At 48.6% G+C, this 21,577-nt stretch overlaps 2 protein-coding genes across 7 annotated transcripts in view; one reads left to right on the top strand and one right to left on the bottom strand.

Moving 5' to 3' along the window:
- Window positions 1-13,665, top strand: part of DTNBP1 (dystrobrevin binding protein 1) — a 158,586-nt gene extending 144,921 nt beyond the window's left edge. For 2 of the 4 annotated variants that reach the window (XM_011962736.1, XM_011962737.1), the window contains 3 exons: window positions 3,138-3,293; window positions 11,836-11,976; window positions 13,254-13,661. In XM_011962736.1, coding sequence (XP_011818126.1) covers window positions 3,138-3,293; window positions 11,836-11,976; window positions 13,254-13,498 — 542 coding nt within the window. In that variant the 3' untranslated portion in view covers window positions 13,499-13,661. Of the gene's footprint in view, window positions 1-3,137; window positions 3,294-11,835; window positions 11,982-13,253 lie in introns of all 4 variants that reach the window. The other 2 variants (XM_011962734.1, XM_011962735.1) reach the window with 2 other exon arrangements.
- A 770-nt stretch (window positions 13,666-14,435) lies between these two features.
- JARID2 (jumonji, AT rich interactive domain 2) overlaps window positions 14,436-21,577 on the bottom strand; it is a 286,725-nt gene continuing 279,583 nt past the window's right edge. For 2 of the 3 annotated variants that reach the window (XM_011962731.1, XM_011962732.1), the window contains exons 17-18: window positions 19,317-19,424; window positions 14,436-16,442 (exon numbers count right to left, since the gene is read on the bottom strand). In XM_011962731.1, the coding sequence (XP_011818121.1) occupies window positions 16,260-16,442; window positions 19,317-19,424 (291 nt within the window). In that variant the 3' untranslated portion in view covers window positions 14,436-16,259. The remainder of the gene's footprint in view (window positions 16,443-19,316; window positions 19,425-21,577) is intronic. The other variant, XM_011962733.1, reaches the window with a different exon arrangement.

Below are 21,577 nucleotides of genomic sequence, written 5' to 3'. Positions count from 1 at the left end.
CTTTGCTGCTTAGAAATTTCTTCCACCTGATAGCCTTAATTATCTCTCTCAAGTTCAAAGTTCCACAGATCTCTAGGGCAGGGGCAAAATGCCACCAGTCTCTTTGCTAAAGCATAGCATGAGTGAGCTTTACTCCAGTTTCCAATAAGTTCCTCGTCTCCATCTGAGACCACCTCAGTCTGGACTTCATTGTTCACATCACTATCAGCATTTTGGTTGAAACCATTCAACAAATCTCTAGGAGGTTCCAAACCTTCCCACATCTTCCTGTCTTTTTCTGAGCCCTCCAGACTGTTCCAACCTCTGCCCATTACCCAGTTCCAAAGTCCCTTCCACGTTTTCAAGTATCTTTATATCAATACCCCTCTCTCTCCAGTACCAATTTACTGCATTAGTCACTATTCACACTGCTATAAAGAAATACCTGAGGCCAGGTGCAGTGGTTCACACCTGTAATTCCAGCACTTTGGGAGGCCGAGGCAGGCAGATCACTTGAGGTAGGAGTTTGAGACCAGCCTGACCAACATTGCAAAACCCCGTCTCTACTAAAAATACAAAAAATTAGCTGAGCATAGTGGCGCGCACCTGTAATCCCAGCTACTTGGGAGGCTGAGGCATAATAATTGCTTGAACCCAGGAGGCAGAGGTTGCAGTGAACTGAGATCGTGCCACTGCCCTCCAGCCTGTGGCACTCCATCTCAAAAAACAAAACAAAACAAAACAACAACAAACCCTGAGACTGGGTAATTTATAAACAAAGGAGGTTTAACAAGCCCACAGTTCTGCATGGCTGGGAGGCCTCAGTAAACTTACAGTCATGGTGGAAGGGGAAGCAGGCTCCTTCACAAGGCGGAGACTATGAGCATGTGAAGGAGGAACTGTCAGACCCTTATACAACCATCAGATCTAGTGAGAACTACTCACTGTCACGACAACAGCATGGGGGAGACTGTCCCCATGACCCAGTGACTTCCCTCCTCTGACATGTGAGGATTACAATTTGATATGAGATTTGGACGGGGACGCAGAGCTAAACCGTATCACATGCCTTGAGGAAAGGTTAAACCCCTGGAAAGTGTTTATAGCTGGGAGATTTGGGGTTCTTGCTTGAATGACCAGGTGAAAGTTGATTATGTTAGTGTTCTTGCCTTATATATTACTGACTCAGGCCTACCTTGAAGGGTCACTGGTCACTTAAGTTATAAAATTATTTCATATCCTTTCATATGTTTTGAAACTAGTAGGCCTTACAAAACCTAAAAAGTTAGCACCAGGTGGCCCTAGATAGGGTCCCACCCTGCCTAGATAGGGTCCCACCCTGCCTCGATAGTGTTCCACCCTGATAGGGTCCCACCCTGCCAATTCCGGGAAACAACCTCATGAGGTCCCACCCTGCCAATTCCAGGGGTCTCACCCTGCCTCGAAGTTCCCGGAATTATCAACTCCAGGAAAGAACCTCATAAGGTCCTGCTCTAACCAATTAAACCAAGACCCCTTGCTCAGGCTATAGCTAGACCCAATCATTTTACGCCTTAAGCTTTGTTTGAATTTCGCGCCATAAGCTGTGTTTGAACTTGTGTTAGCATATATAAACAGCCTGTAACAAGCAGTCGGGGTCCTAGGACCAACTTAGAGCTTGGGACCCTAGCGCGCTAGTAATAAATAACTCTCTGCTGTGAACTTCGTGTCGGTGATCCTTCGCGACGACCCCTGCCCAGGAGGGAATCGAGAGTTTGGTTCCAACAGTTTCATGTCAATATTGGGTTAATATTTCTATCCCAGATTTTCAGATGAGAAGGTTAACTGATTAGGTTGTGTGGCCAGTAAACACTAAAAAGCCAAGACTAAATACTTTGTAATGTACCATGATGGCTACATATTTACTTTTTTTGTTCCCAACTTTTTTTTGGGGGGAGGGGGATGGAGTCTCGCTCTGTCGCCCAGGGTGGAGTGCAGTGGCGCCATCTCAGCCCACTACAACCTCTGCCTCCTGGGTTCAAGTGATTCTCCTGCCTCAGCCTCCCAAGTAGCTGGGACTATAGGCGCCTGCCACCATGCCTGGCTAATTTTTGTATTTTTTGTAGAGATGGGGTTTCACCATATTGGCCAGGCTGGTCTTGAACTCCTGACCTCAGGTGATCTGTCTGCCTCGGCCTCCCAAAGTGCTGGGATTACAGGCGTGAGCCACCACACCCAGCCCTGTTCCCAACTTTTTACTGTGGTAAAATACACATAAAATTTACCATTTTGTGTATACATATAATTTGTAAGTGTCCAGCTGAGTGGTATTAAATATATTCATGCTGTATATCCATCACCACCATCCATCTCCAGATCTCTTTCATCTTGTAAAATGGAAAGTCTATACCCATTAACCACTAAGCCCCCATGCCTCTCCCCCGCCCTGAGAGCACCACTCTTCCTGTCTCCATGAACCTAACTGCGCTAGGTACCTCATATGAGTGGAACCATACAGCATTTGCCTTTTTGTGACTGGCTTATTCCACTTAGCGTATGTGCTCAAGGTTCATCCATGTTATAGCATGTGTCAGAATTTCCTTTCTTTTTAAGGGTGAATAGTATTCCACTGTTACACACTTTTAACAAACATGCCTTGAGAACTTACTGTGTGCCAGGCACTGAGCTGAGTGACAGCATGTTGAAATGAGTCATATATGGTCACAGTCTTGCAGGGACTCCAAGTCCTTAGCAGTTGCACTGCAATTTGTAAGTCAGCTGCAGAAGTTTAAACACAGGGATGTGGAAACATCTGGATGGAGCAGCAGACTCCACTGGAGTTAGCAGAAGGATGACCTGAGAAGCTAGTCTTGGAAGGTGAACAGCTGTTTGTGACTGACGAATGGGCGATGTGGTGGGAGGGGGGAAGGTCGTTCCAGCAAAGGGAACAGCACATGCAAAGGTGTGGAACAAAGGGCCTGACTGCCCAGGTAGGGGGAAGCAGTGCAGCAGATTGGGGGGGCAAGGAGGCCAGCTGTACACACGGTCGGGGCACCAGCCCAAGTCTGTCAATGCAGCATGACTCCATCCACTTGGAGGGGGATGTGAGCAGCTGTTTATACCCATTTCCTCTCTCAGTCCCTTTTCAAACCCTAACCCCAGTTATTCTGTTTCCTCAGCTGAACTAGATGCAGAGCACGCCCAGAAGGTCCTGGAAATGGAGCACACCCAGCAAATGAAGCTGAAGGAGCGGCAGAAGTTTTTTGAGGAAGCTTTCCAGCAGGACATGGAGCAGTACCTGTCCACCGGCTACCTGCAGATCGCAGAGCGGCGAGGTGAGTTGGGGCCGGGGCTGCTGGAGCAGGGACTCACTGGCTGTGCGGGGTGGCGATGGGCTCCTCCCCCCGGAGCAGGGCATGAGGCAGAGTCCTCAGAAGTCCTCTTCCGTTATTAGACTCCAGCAACCAAAATGTGTGCGTCGGGCCACCTATCTCTTGCCCTGATTTTGCCTCTTCTATCAGTCTAGGCTTTAGTTGAAGATATATTTTTTTAATACCTCTAAAGATTACAGATACGGCCAGGCGTGGTGGCTCATGCCTGTAATCCCAGCACTTTGGCAGGTCAAGGCAGGCAGATCACCCAAGGTGAGGAGTTTGAGACCAGCCTGGCCATCATGGTGAAACCCCGTCTCTACTAAAATACCAAAAGTAGCCAGGCGTGGTGGCGCATGTCTGTAATCCCAGCTACTCCGGAGGCTGAAGCACGGGAATCGCTTGAACCTGGGAGGCAGAGGTTTCCGTGAGCTGAGATGCGCCATTGCTCTCCAGCCTGGGTGGCAGAGTGAGACTGTCTCAAAAAAACAAAGATTACAAACACTAATTAGACTTCTAGAAATTACCAAAATGGACAAAAGGAAAATTGCCCTTAATTCTCCAGGGCAGACTCTTCTATCAGTCTAGGCTTTAGTTGAAGATATATTTTTTTAATACCTCTAAAGATTACAGGTATAATAATCCCTGTTACTGCTTTTTGTGCATTCTTTCTAGTCTCTGTCAAGTCTGCTTATTTAATTGCGATCTGACTGGACCGTACATATATATGGCTTTGTCTCTAACTTTTCTTCATGTTATATAGGACTCTTTCCCCCTGTTGTTAAAAATACTTTGAGAGGTTGTGTGTCAAAGGCTGCGTCTTTTTGTCATGATGTATCCTAACATATTCTACCAGTTTTCCTAGCTGAACATTTAAAATCTTTCCCTCGGTAAATAGTGCTGTAAGGAACAAGCCGATTAGACGTCCAGACACTGAACTCCTTCCCAGCTTTTCCTTTGGAAGAACCCAGTGACTCAGAGGTGCAGCAGGGGTGAACAGGGCAGTGGCGCCGAGCAGCTCACATTTTCCCACCAGCCTGCGCTGCATAGGCAGGACCAGACCCCAGGCAGCGGGGAGACCCGTCCAAACCTTCCCCTGTTTTCCTGCCCTCCCATTCTCCTGAATTTCTCGTCACCTCCTGGACACCTCCCTTACCTCCCAAATCTCAGCCTTCATCCTCTCCCCATGCTTGCCTGGCCCTGGCCTTTGTTCTCTCTGTCCTGCCCCCAACCACATCCTCCAGGAGTGTTTCTTCCTTGTCATCCAGTTCTGTGTCCCCTCCAAGGAGAAGTTAAAGAAATCCAAGAATGAGGCCGGGCACGGTGGCGCATGCCTGTAATCCCAGCACTTTGGGAGACCAAGGTGGGTGGATCATAAGGTCAAGAGATGGAGACCATCCTGGCCAACATGATGAAACCTCGTCTCTACTAAAAATGCAAAAATTAGCCAGGCGTGGTGACACGTGCCTGTAATCCCAGCTACTCAAGAGGCTAAGGCAGGAGAATCGCTTGAACCCAGGAGGCAGAGGTTGCAGTGAGCTGAGATCGCACCACTGCACTCCAGCCTGGCGACAGAGTGAGACTCCATCTCAAAAAATAAATAAATACATAAAAAGAAATCCAAGAATGAGGAAAGAAAATAATGTTGAGAAAAATAGATTAATAGCAGTAGCTGAAGACCTCATAGTGTGCTGGTGAACGCAATCAGTTAGTTGTGAGGATGATGCTTGTTTATCTTCCAACGCACAGTGTAGGTTTGAAGCTTAACAATGTTCTCTAGAGTCAGCCTTCGCCGTTCTTGTAACTGTGAGCCTGCATTTGTCCTCCGTGCGTTCCTCCAAGTGGACGTACAGGATTCTGTTACTTCCGTGTTTGCTGCAAGTTGTAGAGAGTGGCTTTCCATGGCTCCTTTGGGAGGAAGGAGAAGGTTTGCTCCAGGGATTTTTATCCTGCTATGGGTAGAAGCAGAGAAGGACACTGTTTTACCCCTTCTGCCATAACGAAACCATGTGGACTGGGTGGCTTGAACAGTAGACATTTCTTTTCCCTCAGTTCTGGAGGCCTCAGATCCAAGATCAGGGTGCTGGCGTGATCGGTGTCTGATGAGGGCTCTCTGCCTGGCTCATAGACGGCCCCCTTCTCCCTATGTGTGCACATGGCCAACAGTAGGGTGGAGCCCTCTGCTGTCTCTTGGTATTAGGGCTAATCTTGACCACAGGCACCATGTCCACCTGACCTCATCTAACCTAATCACCTCCCAATGGTCCCAACTCCAGGTATCCTCATCTTAGGGGTTAGGGCTTCAACATACAAATTTTAGGGGGACACATTCAATCCAATACAGATACACCCTGGCCGACCCGCACATTTGAACATAATGACACATTGCAGCAAGGTCATAGAAGAGATGCACTGATAATGGACAGCCACAGAAACTCTGATTGGTGAACAACTTAACTCTATCTTCCTTCAGTTTAGCACTTGCTGGTGAGCCCAGAGGAAGCACAGAGAAATGAAAGTGCCTCTCAGGAAGCTCCCATTATAGGGAGAGCCAGACATACGGCTGATGATGATGTAGTAGGTGCGTGGTCGGCTTCCAAGGAGCAACTTCTATTGTTGACCAGCCCCTGGTGACAGGGACAGGCACGCACTGCACCTCCTCCACAGCTAGCAAGGCACCGGGCTGGCAGAGGGAAGCGTCTAGCAGTTACCTGCCAGAAATACCTGCAAGGAAATACGAAGTGGTTAAATTTTCGTGGTTTTGAGTATCTCAAAGATTAAGTTTCAAGAAAATGTTGGACTCATGTTTTTAAGGTAAAAATCAGGCACATGTTGTCAATATATGGTTTTGAAAACTTTGAAGAAGAAAATTGGAGGCTCTGGGCTTTTTAGCTTTCTCTTCAGCTAGAGCTGAGGGACAGCCGCACACGGGAATCGGACATCCCATTGCACGGCTGTGCAGAGCCGGCTCTGACTTCCCAGCCTGACGAGCCACAGCGCCTTTCTTAGGGAGGAAGCTTCATCTCCAAGGATTAGTATTAATTTAGGAGAATCAATCAAAAATTTAAAAACTCTGCAGCAAACATGGTGTTTTGGACTCATTCCACTACATCAGAAATAGCAGTTGGAATTTCACTTTCAGAAGCATCATTTCTTAATTAAGACAAGGCCATAGCAAGTTTTATCCCGAGAATCATCAGAGGAAGGGGTGAAGGCACTTCTGTGCCACTTGGATGGTGCTGAGGCCGGATGGCCCCCCAAGCACAGAGGCTCTCAGGCTTCAGGACTGAAGGCCGTGCCAGGAGGGCTGAGCAGCAGAGGGGGTCTGGGTGCCACCACAGGCCCCGCAGAGCCCTCCGTGCCATTAGGACATCATTAGGTGTTTTGTAAGACCCTAGCCCAGGTTTGATCTTCTGCCTGATATGACTGCCATTTTCTTAGAAAAGCATTTTTATTGCTTTCATTTTATTGCTGAATGTCAGGGTAGCCTGCAGTTACTTATTAATAAATCACCTTGGAGATGTCCTGGTCTGTGCCTGGGTTTTCTGGCTCTGTATTCCCATAGATTTCAGGCTCTTGTGTCCCTAAATCAGTAGTTCAGCAAAATGGAATCCTATGGAGCCAGGGGTGTGCCTGCTTCCGAGGGATTGACTCAGCTCTGGGATGCTCCAGAGTGGACCCAGTGCCCTGGGAAGAGAACGAGGTTTGGGGCTAGTGATCAAATTACAATTACAGTTAGAAAAGATAGAATTGACAGGCAAAAGTGCACCTAAGTGCTGTGATTTTGAGAATCATCCATACTGATACATTCACCTCTCATTTGATTTCTATTCTTAAATAGTCATTTCCATTGAATAAATGTAATTTGTTCATTGTTGTATTGATGGGTATTTGTTTCCAGTTTTCTTCTTTCATAAAAACAATGCCGGCACGGACTTTTTTTTTTTAGGACAGAGTCTCGCTCTGTCACCCAGGCTGCAGTGCAGTAACATAATCATAGCTCATTGCAGTCTGGCACTCCTGGGTTCAAGTGGTCCTACCACCTCAGACTCCCGAGTAGCTGGGACTACAGGTGTGCGCCACATGCCTGGCTAATTTTTTAATTTTTTAGAGAGATAGGGTCTCACTATGTGGCCCAGGCTGGTCTTGACCCTCCTGGGCCCAAGTGATCCTCCCACCTGGGCCTCCCTAAGTGCTGGGATTACAGGCGTGAGCCACCACACCTGGCCTTGGACATTCTTATAATTTGTCTGTCTGTACACATCCGTAAGAGTTGCTTTAACACCAGCTGTTGCTTCACAGACCCCTGGAGGGTCTGTGGTTCCAACATGGATTCCTGGGCCCACTGCAGGGTTTGTGACTGTGCAGGTGTGGGTGGGACCTGAGGATTTGCGTTATAACCAAGTTCCCAGGTGATGCTGAGGGGGACCACACTTTGGGAATCACTTCTTTAGGGTATATAACTAGGAGAGGAATTACTGGTCATAATGACATGGCTATCTTTCATTTTACTAGATTCTGTCAAATTCCTTGCCAGACATTTGCACCAGTTTATAGACTCTCCAGCCACGTATACACGTTCTGATTACATCTTTACTGGCACTTGGTAGCATCAGATTTTTTAATTTTTGCTAATCTGTTGGAATGAAACGACACCATTCAGGAGTCTTCAAGCCTCTCTTTGGCTGCGTTCTTCTGCTGCCCGTCCCTGAGCCAAAACTACACCGTTGTATACTTACTCATCTCAAGTGTTGGTTCTCAGCTGGAGACACTTTTGCCCCCGAGGGGACATTTGGCAATGTCTGGAGCCCCATTTTGCTTGTCATGCTTGGGGTAAGGGTGTGCTACTGGCATCTAGTGGGCAGAGGCCAGGGACGCAGTTAAACATCCCACACTATCCACGACAACCCCACCACCGAGAACGATCTGGTGCAAAGTGTCAGGAGTGCTGGGACTGAGCAAACGTTTTCTAGTGAAGCCTGAGTCTGCTGGAGCCATTCCGCCCTGCCCTGCAGGTCTGCACGCATTTCCCGCCCTGCCCTGCGCATCTACACGCATTTATTTTCTTCATAGTTGCCATGACTCTTGGGGTCTTGTCCTTTGGTGTAAATGTCACAGTTTCAAGTTTGTTGAAGAACCTTGTCTACAGTTTGAGCAGAATTGCAGTAAGTTTCTGGATGGAGACACAATGGGCCTCTTAGTGGTATTGGATCTTTCTGCAAGCGCACGTGTCTCATGCATTCCTGAATGGCGGGTAGAACTTGTCTCCAGTGCTGAGACCAGTGACTTTACCTATTCTTTTTTTCTGATGGCTATAGAGATTTCCTATTTCTCGTTAATTCTGGCAAATCTTCCATGGAATTGTCTTTAGTTGTCCGCTATGTCAGCATCACATTGCCCATGGTGTGCGTCTCCCCCTTAACTGTGTTCCTGGGTAGGTTTGCTTTTGCATTCTTAAAATTGTTCATGTGCCTTTTGTTCCTTTCATCTCTACTTACGATGAGTCTTACCCCAGAACCTAACCAGCTTCTTTGTTCTTTCTGCTGTTTTATTAACTTCTCTTCAGTTTTGCTTTCTTTGGGCGTTTGTTTTTTTCTAACCTAAGTTGAATATTCAGGCTTGATTTTCAGCGTTCCTCTCTGGTAAGGCATTCAAAGCTATGGATTTCTTGCAGGGGTACCGTTTTAGTTGAATCCTAAAAATTTTGGCACTAATAATTTCTGGGTAAATTTTATCATTAGCATTTCATATTTGATTTGTGAACTGTTTATAAATGTTTTTAAAAATAATTAGATATGTGAAAGTTTTCCTAGCAGTTACAAATTTCTAACTAAATTTCATTGTGATTGGAGAATAGGATTTTGATTTCTCTTACTAACTTTGGGACTGCTGATGTCAGCCATTGAATAGGTATAGTGACACGCGCCCAAGATCACGGATATCATGTTTTCATTGTCATTATGCCATTTTTTAACTTTAAAAACGTAACCAAAAATAGAAGTTTTAGATTATCTTCCTGGTGAATTGAACCATTTAAAAGTCACTAAGTACTACTCTTTATCCCAGTATTACTTTTGTTTCCCATTAAAATGTATTTTGATATTAATATAGCTATATCAGCTTTCTTCTTTGTTTGCTCATTATATCTTTTCATTTTTTAAGAAACATTTTCATGTTTCTGTGTCTCCATATTTGCCTCCTGTGAACAGAAGGTAGCTGGATTTTACTTGAGTTCAGTCGTATAATCTCTGAACTGGCAAGTTTGGCTCACTGACATTTCCTGTGATCACTGACACACTCATTACCATCTTATTTGGTGCTACAGAATTTTCCTGAAAGCTTTTCCTATGCTTCTTAGTCCAATTTTTTCTCTCCTAAGTTATACTCCTGCCCTTTTCAAGAAGATGGCACAGACAAATTTTCAAAACGGAAGTCAGAAGCCAAAATCTAAAAGACAGAAAGGCCTTGGCAAAAGGCTTCCGTAGGTCAGAAAGGAAAGCCTCAGAAGTGTGCCCCCAAAAAGAACAAGCCTGACCAGGGTGCCATCAAATTCCCCTGACCACTCAGCCCTGAAGATCAAGCCCAGTGAACTGCTGTCCCTGTGTGGCTCAGCTCAACCCTGGCCAAGTCCGAGGCAGAGCAGGCTGGCTCAGTTGGTGGGGATGATGCTGCCAAGCATGGGACCATCTAAACCATAACACTTTTCCCCAACTGAAAATAGGAATTACTCTTACCTCTCATTTGAGTGCTGAACTTTAGTGATTTTCTGAGCCAGAAGATAGTGAGACTCACTTTCCTCCCAGATGAAGCCGTAATCTCATGTCCTGTGGCTCTGAGCGCCCTCCTCTCCGCCCCCGTGTCTTTGTTCAGGAGGGTAATTTGGCCCTGGTGACTCCTTGTTATGACTGTTCCATTCCAGGTTTTACATTAACTCACACGTCTCTTTGCTTAACATGCTTTCTTGCACTCAGTCCTTCCTTCGCTGTGCCTCCAGCGAGAGCAGGCTTGTGATGACGTGTTTCTTCTTGGTCTCTGCTTCTCCTCTCCTGGATCTTAAATGATACCTAATGTTACACCATTTTAGAGATGACATTTCTCTCTCCTCTTTGAACTTACTCCACAGTCTTCTGGCTTTTATTATTGTTGTTCAGAAGTTGCCTGTCATCCTAATTATTTCCTTCTCTTTCTTAACCTGCCCTCTCTCTCTGGCTGCTTTTTAGAGAGCCTTTGTCTTTGATGTTCTTCAACTTCAAAGCAATTGATGTAGGTGAGGATTGCTTTGATCTCGCTTGGAATGTTTTGCTTTTTAAATCTGGGTCCCGATGTCTTTCATCGATTTGGGAAAATCATCAGCTTCTTTGAATAGAGTTCTCTTCCCTTCTTGGCTCTGGGGAGACGTGACCAGATGCTACGCTTCTGTGTCTCGCAGACCTCTTAGGCTCGCTTGCATTTCCCTTTGTTCCGCTATGCTGCATTGCACAGATTTACTCACCCTGCCGTCTAGTTTATTGATTTTCTATGGGGCTGTGACTGTGCCCCAAGTTTGAGATTTCAGTCTCTTCTACCTAGTCATTATTTGGCTCTCTTTCAAATGTCTGTCCTTATATTTGACACCTTGCTTTTGACTCTACCTTTCCTGTGACTGCAGTGTGTGAACAGCCATCTCAGGTTCTTTAGCAAGGATACTGTTTGTTTCTGCTGCCCCTCACTTGGAGTGGCTCATTCCATGTGTGTTACAAATGCCAGATTGGGTTGGGATTGACTTTGTATAAACCAAGGTTAAGGGAGGGTCATTCCAGAAAAAAATTGCATGGCTAGGATAGCTTATGTGGCTTGTGGTTTTCTGGACCATAGAGGTAGTTTGCCTATGAGGAAAGACCTGTGAGGTGTCCCGTGCTCAGGGCCGGGCGGAGGCTGACCAGGCATATGCTGTTTCTTGGGGTCGCCGTCTGCTGGTGGGCTGGGTTTTGTTCTCTCCTAGTCTGTGCTTCCACTGCAGGGAGTTCTTGCAGCTTACAGATGTTCAAACCCCTTCAGCCATTAGGCCTGAGAAATGTTCCAAGGACAGTGGAAACTCCACTTGCAATTAGAGGACTGTGCCTGCCTGGAAGGTTCGGGGCAACTGTAGGCAGGAAGCAGAGTCCTGGCTGGCAGGGAGGAAGGTCGCTAACTGTTGCTGCAGGAATGTTGGCCTCCTTGAGACAGGCTGAGGGTCCTACTCCAAACAGCCGGAAATCGCTTAATGCGGGGATTGGTCTTCAGCGTCCCGAAGGGCTGGGGATGAGCAGATTAAGGAAAGTGTAAAAGGTGTAATAGTTGCCAAGGGTGATTTAGGATGCATTTAAAGTGCCAGACTGGCATATGTCATCTACTAATATGTTGCTTCAAATTCCGTTTTGAAGTAAGCTTAGAAAATGCAATGTAATTAGCCTAATGCCAATGGAAGATCACCTGTTGAAATGATATTAAAGACGTGTCCTTCCTTGTGTTGCTGATCTCTCCACAGAGCCCATAGGCAGCATGTCATCCATGGAAGTCAATGTGGACATGCTGGAGCAGATGGACCTGATGGACATATCTGACCAGGAGGCCCTGGACGTCTTCCTGAACTCGGGAGAGGAGAACACTGTGCTGTCCCCCGCCTCAGGTAGGGTCGACAAACTTGCATCACCTGAACCGGGGCTATACCAATGCCACTCCCCTCCAAAGGGAGAAGTGAGAAGCATCTGCCAGTCACTTACACACAAACCCCCAAGCGCACAGCCAGCTCCTGGCTCCCCTACCCCACGGTTCCGCACGGCTGTGTGGCAGCTGCAACAGTGGTGTGGTTCCTTCATGAATTCTTCTAAAGATTTGACATGCTCCACTCCGGTAACTTTGGTGAGTTGAGAGCTTTCTTGTTTTCCCTCCTTTACCACCCAGAAATCCATCTGAGTCTGCTCCTTGTGATTAAGGACTGGCGTTTGCAGGGAGGTGCAGACTCTTCTGCGTGGCTCACACGGACCTCTTCCCTCTTGAGGCGGCAGGCATTTAGGGGCATGCCTGCTATGGGGCAAAGCCATGGTGTATGTTCAGCTCTTGGCCTGTGTTGTAAAACTTAGTTGTGTTTCAGTTCCTTTCATCCCTTCCCAAAATTTTGTTTCACATTCATGCAGCAAATATTGACCGAGGTGCCAGACCTGTACGTGGGCTCGGTGCATTTCAAATTTCAGACCAGTTCTTCTGCCTGGGTCAAGGCAAAGCTCAGTCCTCCTGGCAGCACCGCAGCCATCTCTGGAAGGTTCTACCATTACCACGGTTTCTGCTTCCTCTAAACTTCTCACCCACTTCTCCTGGCCATCCATCAGAACGGTGTCATCCCAGGGAAGAGAAGGGGCTTGGGTGCATTTGCCCCCATCCTGAGAAGGCCGGAATACTGGAAACCAGAATGAACCCTCACCCAGAGTCAAGGAAAGATTTAGAAACAGTGACACCTGAATACAGAATTTTGATTCCTTGAAGAGCCTATTTAGTTCCATAAAATTGGGGACCTGCTGAAAGGTCAATAATTCTGACTGTCTCAGCAGTGGTGTCTCTGAATTACTGAAAAGGGTAAAAAGAAAGACATCTAGATTATCGAGGTTATAGGGACTGCTCCTCCAAGATACGCAGCACTTGCCCTCGGGCCTCTATTACACGCTATCACGTAGGAGCTCTTGATCTTTGTCACAGGCGGCTGCCTCCTTAGGGGACGGAAGGGTCACCGCAGGACCTGAGGCTGCGTCTGGCATCACTCAGCTCAGTGTCTTCCAGGGCAGGCCCCAGGTCCCTGGAACAAAAACCACACACCCCTTTCATGACGGGCACATTCCACAGCTGTTGGCAGCGATTCTAATCCGCAATCTTTTTATGACAGGACTTCTTCTTCCCTACGTTATTTTGCAGGGCCTGAATCCAGTACCTGTCAGAATGAGATTACCCTCCAGGTTCCAAATCCCTCAGAATTACGAGCCAAGCCACCTTCCTCTTCCTCCACCTGCACCGACACGGCCACCCAGGACATCAGTGAGGGTGGGGAGTCCCCCGTGGTTCAGTCTGATGAGGAGGAAGTTCAGGTGGACACTGCCCTGGCCACGTCACACACTGACAGAGAGGCCGCTCCGGATGGTAGTGACGACAGCGACTCTTAAATTGGGACGGGACTTGGGCCACACTGGAATCCGGTTTTGGCTGTATGCGGAATTCCACCTGGAAAGCCAGGTTGTTCTATAGAGGTTCTTGATTTTTACATAATTGCCAATAATGTGTGAGAAACTGAAAGAACAGCTAACAATAAAGTGTGAGGATGGTAAACTGAGAGCGCACGGAGCTAGTTTATACACAAAGGCTTCTAAATACACACGTTCTTAAGGTCGCTGTAACTCAAAGTTCCTTAGAGTGAAGGGACACACAAGTCACTGGGGGCTGCCCCAGGGGGTTGCATGTGGGCGGGGTCTGGGCCAGGCAGTGGAGGCTCCACAGGGCTCGGTTCTGCGTGAGGCAGGGAATGACTGTTTCACAGGTGGAAAAGGCCACTTCCTGTAGAAGAGCTGACTGTAGCCAAACCACTCTGGCAAAGCTTGGTCCTTTGATCATTACAGAATTATCAGTCCAACAGCCAACCAGTCCAACCCCTACTTTCATACACCTGGGCCCAAAAGAACAGAAACAAGCCCAAAGCAATCCTCTATTCTTTATGAGAAGAAACTGGTGCCCTGGAGATATGTTCCTGCCATCACTCCTGCAGCCCGAGAGAGAGAGCGCTCCCCGCCGAGATGAGGGGGCTGTCTGCAGCTGTACCACCCGGAATGCACCCAGTGTCCTCATCCTGAAAGCTCAGCAGGGGGGCACGGCTCGATGGGAAATGAGGGGGACGGCCGCAGCCCACGAGCAGCTCTGGCCCAGCCTGCTGGGCCACATGGAAACCGTTAGGTTACGCTGAAGGGGACCCAGCGGCAGGTGGGAGCTGTGGGTGCAGGACTGCAGCGTGTGTGTGTGGGGGGGGGGGGCTCTGCTCCCGGGCTACGGGGGATTCTCTGCCCCCTGCCCGTGGATGGGAAAAGAAAGAGCTCATTCCATTCAGTCATCTTCCACAAGACAGACAAATGTCCAAAAAACTTCGTTTTTATTATTAAACCTTGTAGTACAAACCTGAAAAGTAAACAAAAAACTCGCAATAAACCACATGAAGTCTCCCTCCCAAGGGAGGGGTGCAGAGCAGCGCTAATAAATTAAATGTCAAACTGTAAGCCATAGGCAGAAGTTTACTGTCAAAAAGAGGGAAAGTACACAGCAAGGCCATAGAAACCGGACAACCACATTGGAAAACACTTGACTCTGTTTCTGTAATTGTTAAATATTCCAAAACAGTTCAGTCTTCTGCAACAACAACCAACAAAGTGGATCATAGGACGTTCCTGGCAGTCACCACTGGCAAGCTCAGTGCAATATGGGTAGCTACGGGACTGATGAATCCAATTATGAAACAAAGAACAGCTTGTGAAAACAGTTTCCCTTTTTTATTCCACACATACTGTACACACAACCGGAGAAGGGCAACAGCTACTCCATTATTATTTTGTTGTTGTTGTTCAGTGATGTAAGCAGCACTTATAAATGTTACAAGAAAAACCCTGTAAGCATCCAATCCAACCGATGAAGAAACGGAAATGTAAGGCTTTTCTTCATCTTGTCTTCTCACCCCCCTCCCCACCCCCCACCGAGAAAAAGGCTCAAGTATTTAAAACAATTTACAGGCATATGTACAAAAGGGATGGGATTTTTTTTTTTCTTTTTTCCTTTTTGTTACAACATGAAGAGAAAAAATAGAGAAGATGAACGCAAATGCATTTTCACATTCAAAAATAACTGCAGGCCTCCTAGTGGCTCTCTACATGATCATAAACGAAACAAATTTTAAAAGAAAGATTAATGCTGACTTGTGAAGGTGTCAAACAAGAAGCGGTGAGATGGAGATGGAATGTTAGAAAGATTGCACGTCGATGACAAAGAAGCACTTACGGCTTCCATCACTTTTTTCCTTTTTTTTTTCTTTTTTCTTTTTTTTTTTAAATCTTAAGGATGCTATTGAAGGGTTTTTTGATAAAGTAGCCAACAGCACCAAAAAATAACAGAATGGATTTCCTAATGAAATCAGGCACAGGTCTCCCTCATGTGACCCCTCCAAGGCAGGCAGTCTTTTCCGTCTTCCTCGCTCGCTTTTCTTCTTTCCTTGAACAGATGCATAGTGATGTGCTGGTGGAGAGCCCACTCGCTCCCGTCTCCTCGTTCCGCCTATGGTTAGGAAACAACGTCCGCCTTCAGCTGCCACAACCGCCCAGAGAAACAAAACGGGGGTGCCCCGGCTTCCCAGATCACAAGCTCATCTGGTACACGGCAGAAGACGACAGCCAAAGCAAAGCCATTTCAAGTTTTGTGTGTGTGTGTGTGTGCGCGCGCGCGTGCGCACGTGTGTGTCTCCTATCCCTTCTAAAAAATCTGCTCATGTGACTGATGGTTTTTAAATTTGTTCTCCAAACTTCACCCTCTTCAAAAATGGGTTAAAAAGCCTTTTTTTCCCCAACAGTTACAAAAAAAAAAAAAAAATCAAAACAACAACAAAAAAAGGCTTTTGTCAGCCATGGGGCAATACAAATTAATACAGCCCCTGCAGGGTTTTTAAAACAGTGACTATACGGCAGTTTCCAAAATCTGACTGCAGTATCTAGGTTTTCTAAGTACAAAAAAAAGTTCAACAGTTTAATGCTAAAACAAAATTAGTTCTCTAAAACCAGAAGAAAATCTTCTTTAGAGCTAGTGCAAAGACAGCTTCAATCCTACAGCAAGTACTCCAAACTAGAATATAATAATTACAAAAAAATAGATATAAATCGACCACGGGCGTTGGCATCTTCATGATGAGCTCGAAGCACTTTTGGATGAACCGGAGGCTGACAGCCGGGAGGGGGGCACGTCCACTGTCGCCCTCTTGCGGGGACCTCTTTTTGGTGTGGGTTTACTGAGACAGTTCTCAATGCTGCCGTTTTTACCAGACACTTTGCCGCAGATCTGATTGACCAGACTGATAATCTGTTCCTGTTTGGGGGTGAAAGGAAGGCACAATTAACATACCATATTAACAGTTAACAATTAACATACCATATGAACAAGAGCTCTGTCCCTGACAGCCAGGCAGGGGCAGGTTTAGGGCAGAGGGCAGCGGCGTAGCCGTCCCCTTTGCCACACCAACCAACAGCGTCTAAAATGTCCCCAAGAGGCTCAGACGCAGTGAGTCTCCCTTTCCCAGCTCCTCCTGACGCCACACAGCAGGCACGGCCCTTTCATCCTCATCAATACCCTGGTCCACCATGGTTTGCCTGCTCATAAGGGCAGGGCTGGCAGGGGGAGCCCAGAGCACTGCCTCCACCATGGAGCACTCAGCAAAGAGACCTGGGAGCTTTGTTACGTCCTGGATGGTGACACAAATACCCAAGCTACTTGACTCACTTTAGCTACCAGCCACTGGACCTGGTCATGCAAATATATGCAAACACTTGTCACCTATAGATATCCTTGTAATTCACCCAAGAGAATCATTTATCTGTTGGCACCAAAACTGTGTAACTTTCACACAGTACATCCTATAATCATCTCATTTTTAAAACGAACATGGGGAGGAGCAGCAAACGTGCATCTCATGAGCATCTGTGTGGGCCAGGGGTGGCTGGGAACCACGCTGAGTCCGGCAGGTGAGGAGCCAGCCATGGAATGAAGCGTCCGAGGGCCTGATCTCTAGCCCTCTGGAAAGCCCCAAGATGAGGGTAAGGAAGTGACAGCTGGCTCCCACCACAAGTTAAAGGCGCCCTTGGAAGGGGGGTGCACACGTATCTGTAATAACACCACAGTCATGGCTGCTTGAGGTACTGATGATGAACACTGATAAGGAATAAGTGGCTGAGCTGCCACAAAACCCATTTAGGGGACTACAGCTACCATAAGGACGAGTGAGGAGGAGCCGGCAGCGTGCGGTTACAGGAGCGCACCGTTCCCTCCCCGCATGCAGCTCGACAGGTGGACAGCACCTGCCCCAGACCAGTGCCCTCACCCCAGGCTTGGCAGCAGGCGGCCCAAGACCCCACTCACTGGACCCCGCTCAGGAGCCTGCAAGGGCCGGAGGCACAAACGGCTCCAAACTCCCCAGAACGCTTCACCGTCCATGAGAACCCAAGCCATGAATTCAGGGATTTGCAATTTAGGTGTGCCCCCTACCCCCCAAAAAGTAGGTGTTTAAAGCAGACTGTCCCAGGTCAGCAGGCACAGCCATGGGTGATTTGTGTGCTGGGCACACTGGGAGGTTGAGAACAAGATTTTGCAATGGTCTCTGTTGACAAGCTAGAAATTTCCTATTTAAAAGAATGGGTCAGATGTGGTGGCTCATGCCTGTTAATTCCAGCACTTTGGGAGGCCGAAGCGAGCAGATTACCTCTGAGGTCAGGAGTTTGAGACCAGCCTGACCAACAGGGTAAAACCCTGTCTCTACTAAAAAGAAAAATTAGCCGGGTGCATGGTGGCCCATGCCTGTAATCCTAGCTACTCCGGAAGCTGAGGCAGGAGAATCGCTCGAACCCAGGAGGCGGAGGTTGCAGTGAGCCGAGATCGCGCCACCGCACTCCAGCCTGGGCAACACAGTGAGACTCCATCTCAACAACAGAAAACTGCACAGCTCAACAGGGGACAGAGGCACAGACTTGCTTACTGAACTACATCAGCCGCTGCAGAGTGTGCAGTTTCTAAATACCTTTGCTCCTCCTCATTCATCAAAACCAGCCATTAGGTCTTAGCCCTTGCATGCCATTCTTTTCCCAGGATCTGGTCACGTCAGACATCCGGCTACAGAAACAGGCTGCTGGTGAGTGAGAGGCACAACGCATGATCCACAGAGCGCTTTCCAGGCAGCCAGAGGAAGCCTCCCCGTGCCACCACCTGCACTCCACAAGGTGCCAGAGCCACGCTCATCTCAGCCGCAAAGGCTTCGTTATTTGTAACTGTGCCCGGACATTTGCTGTTGAGGTGAAGGAGGGACAGCAGGTGCTTACTGCCTTCACCCAGCATGCTCTTTGAAACAAAACAGATGCAAAGAGTTCTTCTTCCAGCTCTCCAATCGTTTAGCTCAAGGCTTATCGAGTGAGACCCACCAGTTGGCCCCACTGCTTGAGCCCCCAGATGCACCAGGCCCCGCACAGTCAGACCCGCAGCACCCGCCCCACTCAGTGGCCTCAACTGTGCAATGACCACAATGTGGTGACCTTCCTCGTAACCAGCCTCATCAGAGTCCGTGGGAAGCACACGCGGGGAAGGCGGGCAGGGCAGGGGAAGCACACGTGGGGCAGAGCAGGAGAGAGGCACTGCTGCCAGCAGTTCCGCTACTCAGGGCAGCCCCCAGCTGCACAGGCTGTGCACTGTTACGACCTCTCCCTCTAGAAGAGCGTGGCGCCTGCAGGAAGGCACTGGGACTTCCCATCCTGGGGCCCATCCTGCCCCGACGTCTGCAGACACTTCCAGCTCTCTCAGCCTGGAGCGGCTGGCATCGAGTGAGTGGAGATTGGAGAGTCCACTGCCAACCATCCCACTGTGCCTGGGACAGGTCACCACAAAAAAGGGTCTGGCTCTAAACCACAGTGGTGCAGCCCTTGGGAAAGTCAGTGAGGCTGCAGGAAGAGCCTCAGCCCTGATGAGAGCCCATCTCTGAAATCCAAATGCACGGCACCACGGGCCCACGCAGGAGCCCTGCTCCCCTCGGGATCCTAACGTGGGGCCTGAGTGGGTTTAGGGCTTAAGAACAGGACACCTCAGGCCTGCAGAGCCCTGGCTGCCCACCAGGCACAGAACTGCCAGGCCGGAGGGCCTACATCCAGCCAGGACCAAGGCGCCACGCTGCCGCCCCGCCCTACCCCGCGGGCAGGGACTGACCTCATCGTAGCGGTACATCAGCTTCAGCCCTCGGCAGGACTTCTGTTTCTCCACGTGGCGCAGAGCACACTCCAGACAGAACACGACGTTTTCGTTCTCTTGTACCACCTGCAAGCAAGAGCAGGACACCCGGAGGTCAGGAGACGGCTCCACAGCGCCCTGGGAGGGTAAAGTGGGAGCACGCCCAGCCAGGCAGCCCTCACAGCCACTGCCCCAGCCAGAGCAGCCCTGGCACCCACCACCCGGGCCAAGGGCTTTGAGGACTGGAAACACTGGAAATGGACTAAAACGAAAACTGACAAACCACCTGGAACATGGTCTTCAACTAGGAAAGTGAGGAACGGACGACCTCTGAGGTAGACCTAGGGGTGGCCCTCAGGTCCCCTCCAGATTTCTGCTGGAGTTTCCTGGGAGAGGTTCAGTCACCACCAGGCTGGTAAAGACAGCGAGGGGTACGTATTTCTAATCTCTTGAGTTCTGAGGGCTGCTAAGATCCTGGGTTCGAAACCACCCTAGTGCTGGCACAGATGTGGAACATGGAGGACTCCAACTCGGGCAGCCACGCGGGGAACACGCCCTGGACTTTCCAGCAGCAAACCTGGTTCTCATGGTGGTCCAGGAGTGGCTCAGTCAACAGAGCAAGGGGCGTCCAACGACCCCACACAAATTCCCCCGACACCCTCAACATCACAGATTCCTGACTCTGCAATGTGGACAAGCTCACCCACCAGCCCCGGCCTCCCTGGGCGGGCTGTCCGCAAAGCCCACAGCTGTCCTGCCAGTGGAAGCCTTGCTGCCTAAGGCCACAGGAGAGTGCTGGGACAGAGACCCTCACTGGGGTCCACCTGGCTTCTGTGGGGGGCTCCACGTACTCCACGCCGACTCCAAGTACTATTCTAATTCTGAGTTTGAAAATAAGGAAAAATTCATTCTCAATATTCAAGAGGCAGAAGGGTCACAGGCCTTTCTCAGAAAGCTCGGGGGGAAGGACTTGTTCTCGTCTGCAGTGTTTCTAAGCGAGAAACAGAGAACGTTTCGCAGGAGTGTGGGAATGCCGCCTGCTGACACAAATGAGACCTTGGAGAGACACTTGGGGCCAAGGACAGGAAGAATAGGAAACACATCTAACTAAAATTCACAAATGTATTAGTAATCCAAGCAATGCAAACTGTCAACACAAGTCAGACCCCAATTTTTGCCTATGGATTTATATATATATATATATATATATTTTTAAGATGGAGTCTCGCACTGTCACCTGGGCTGAGGCACAATGGTGCAATCTTGGCTCACTGCAACCACCGCCTCCAGAGTAGCCGGGACTACAGGTGCGTGCCATCACACCCAGCTAATTTTTTTGTATTTTTAGTAGAGATGGGGTTTCACCACGTTGGCCAGGCTGTGACTGTCCCGCCTCGGCCTCCCAAAGTGCTGGGATTACAAGTGTAAGCCACCGTGCCTGGCCTGTTTTTTTTTTAATTAAAGAGACAGGTTGTCACACTGTCACCCAGCCTGCAAAGGCTCACTGTAGCCTTGAACTTCTGGGCTCAAGTGATACCCCCACCACCACACCCAGTGAATTTTTTGTATTTTTTATAGAAATTGAGTCTCACTATGTTACCCAGGCTGGTCTCGCACTCCAGGCCTCGAGTGATCTGCCCATTTTTACCTCCCAGAGCACTGGGATTGGCCTACCATGCCCGGCCTCACAATATATTCATTTGAAAATAACTTTCAGGCTGACAGGAAATGCCACGTGACAACTCTGAAGGATGGCTTGACAATGAGGCCACCTGGTGCCACCTCACATGGACAGACCAGCTTCACCCCCAGGTGTAACCACCATACAGCCCTCACACACATGGACAATGAATAGAGTGTTCCAGCAAGAGGATGGACAGCTGGGCGCAGTGGCCCATGCCTGTAATCCCAGGACTCTGGGAGGCTGAAGTAGGCAGCCTATGGGTAACATAGCAGAACCCCATCTCTACCAAAAATAAAAGTTAGCCGGGCGTGGTGGTACACCTGCTATCCCAGCTATTCAGGAGGCTGAGGTGGGAGGATGACCTAAGCCCAGGAGGCTGAGGCTCCAGTGAGACAGGATCACACCACTGCACTCCAGCCTGGGCAACAGAGGGAGACTGTCTCAAAAAAAAAAAAAAAAAAAAAAAAAAAAAAAAAATCAAAACAACAACAAAAAAAGGCTTTTGTCAGCCATGGGGCAATACAAATTAATACAGCCCCTGCAGGGTTTTTAAAAC

The sequence above is a fragment of the Colobus angolensis genome, unplaced genomic scaffold, assembly GCF_000951035.1.
Source record: "Colobus angolensis palliatus isolate OR3802 unplaced genomic scaffold, Cang.pa_1.0 Scaffold6, whole genome shotgun sequence".
Lineage (NCBI taxonomy): Eukaryota > Metazoa > Chordata > Mammalia > Primates > Cercopithecidae > Colobus > Colobus angolensis.
This window is presented reverse-complemented; position numbering and strand designations above follow the sequence as displayed.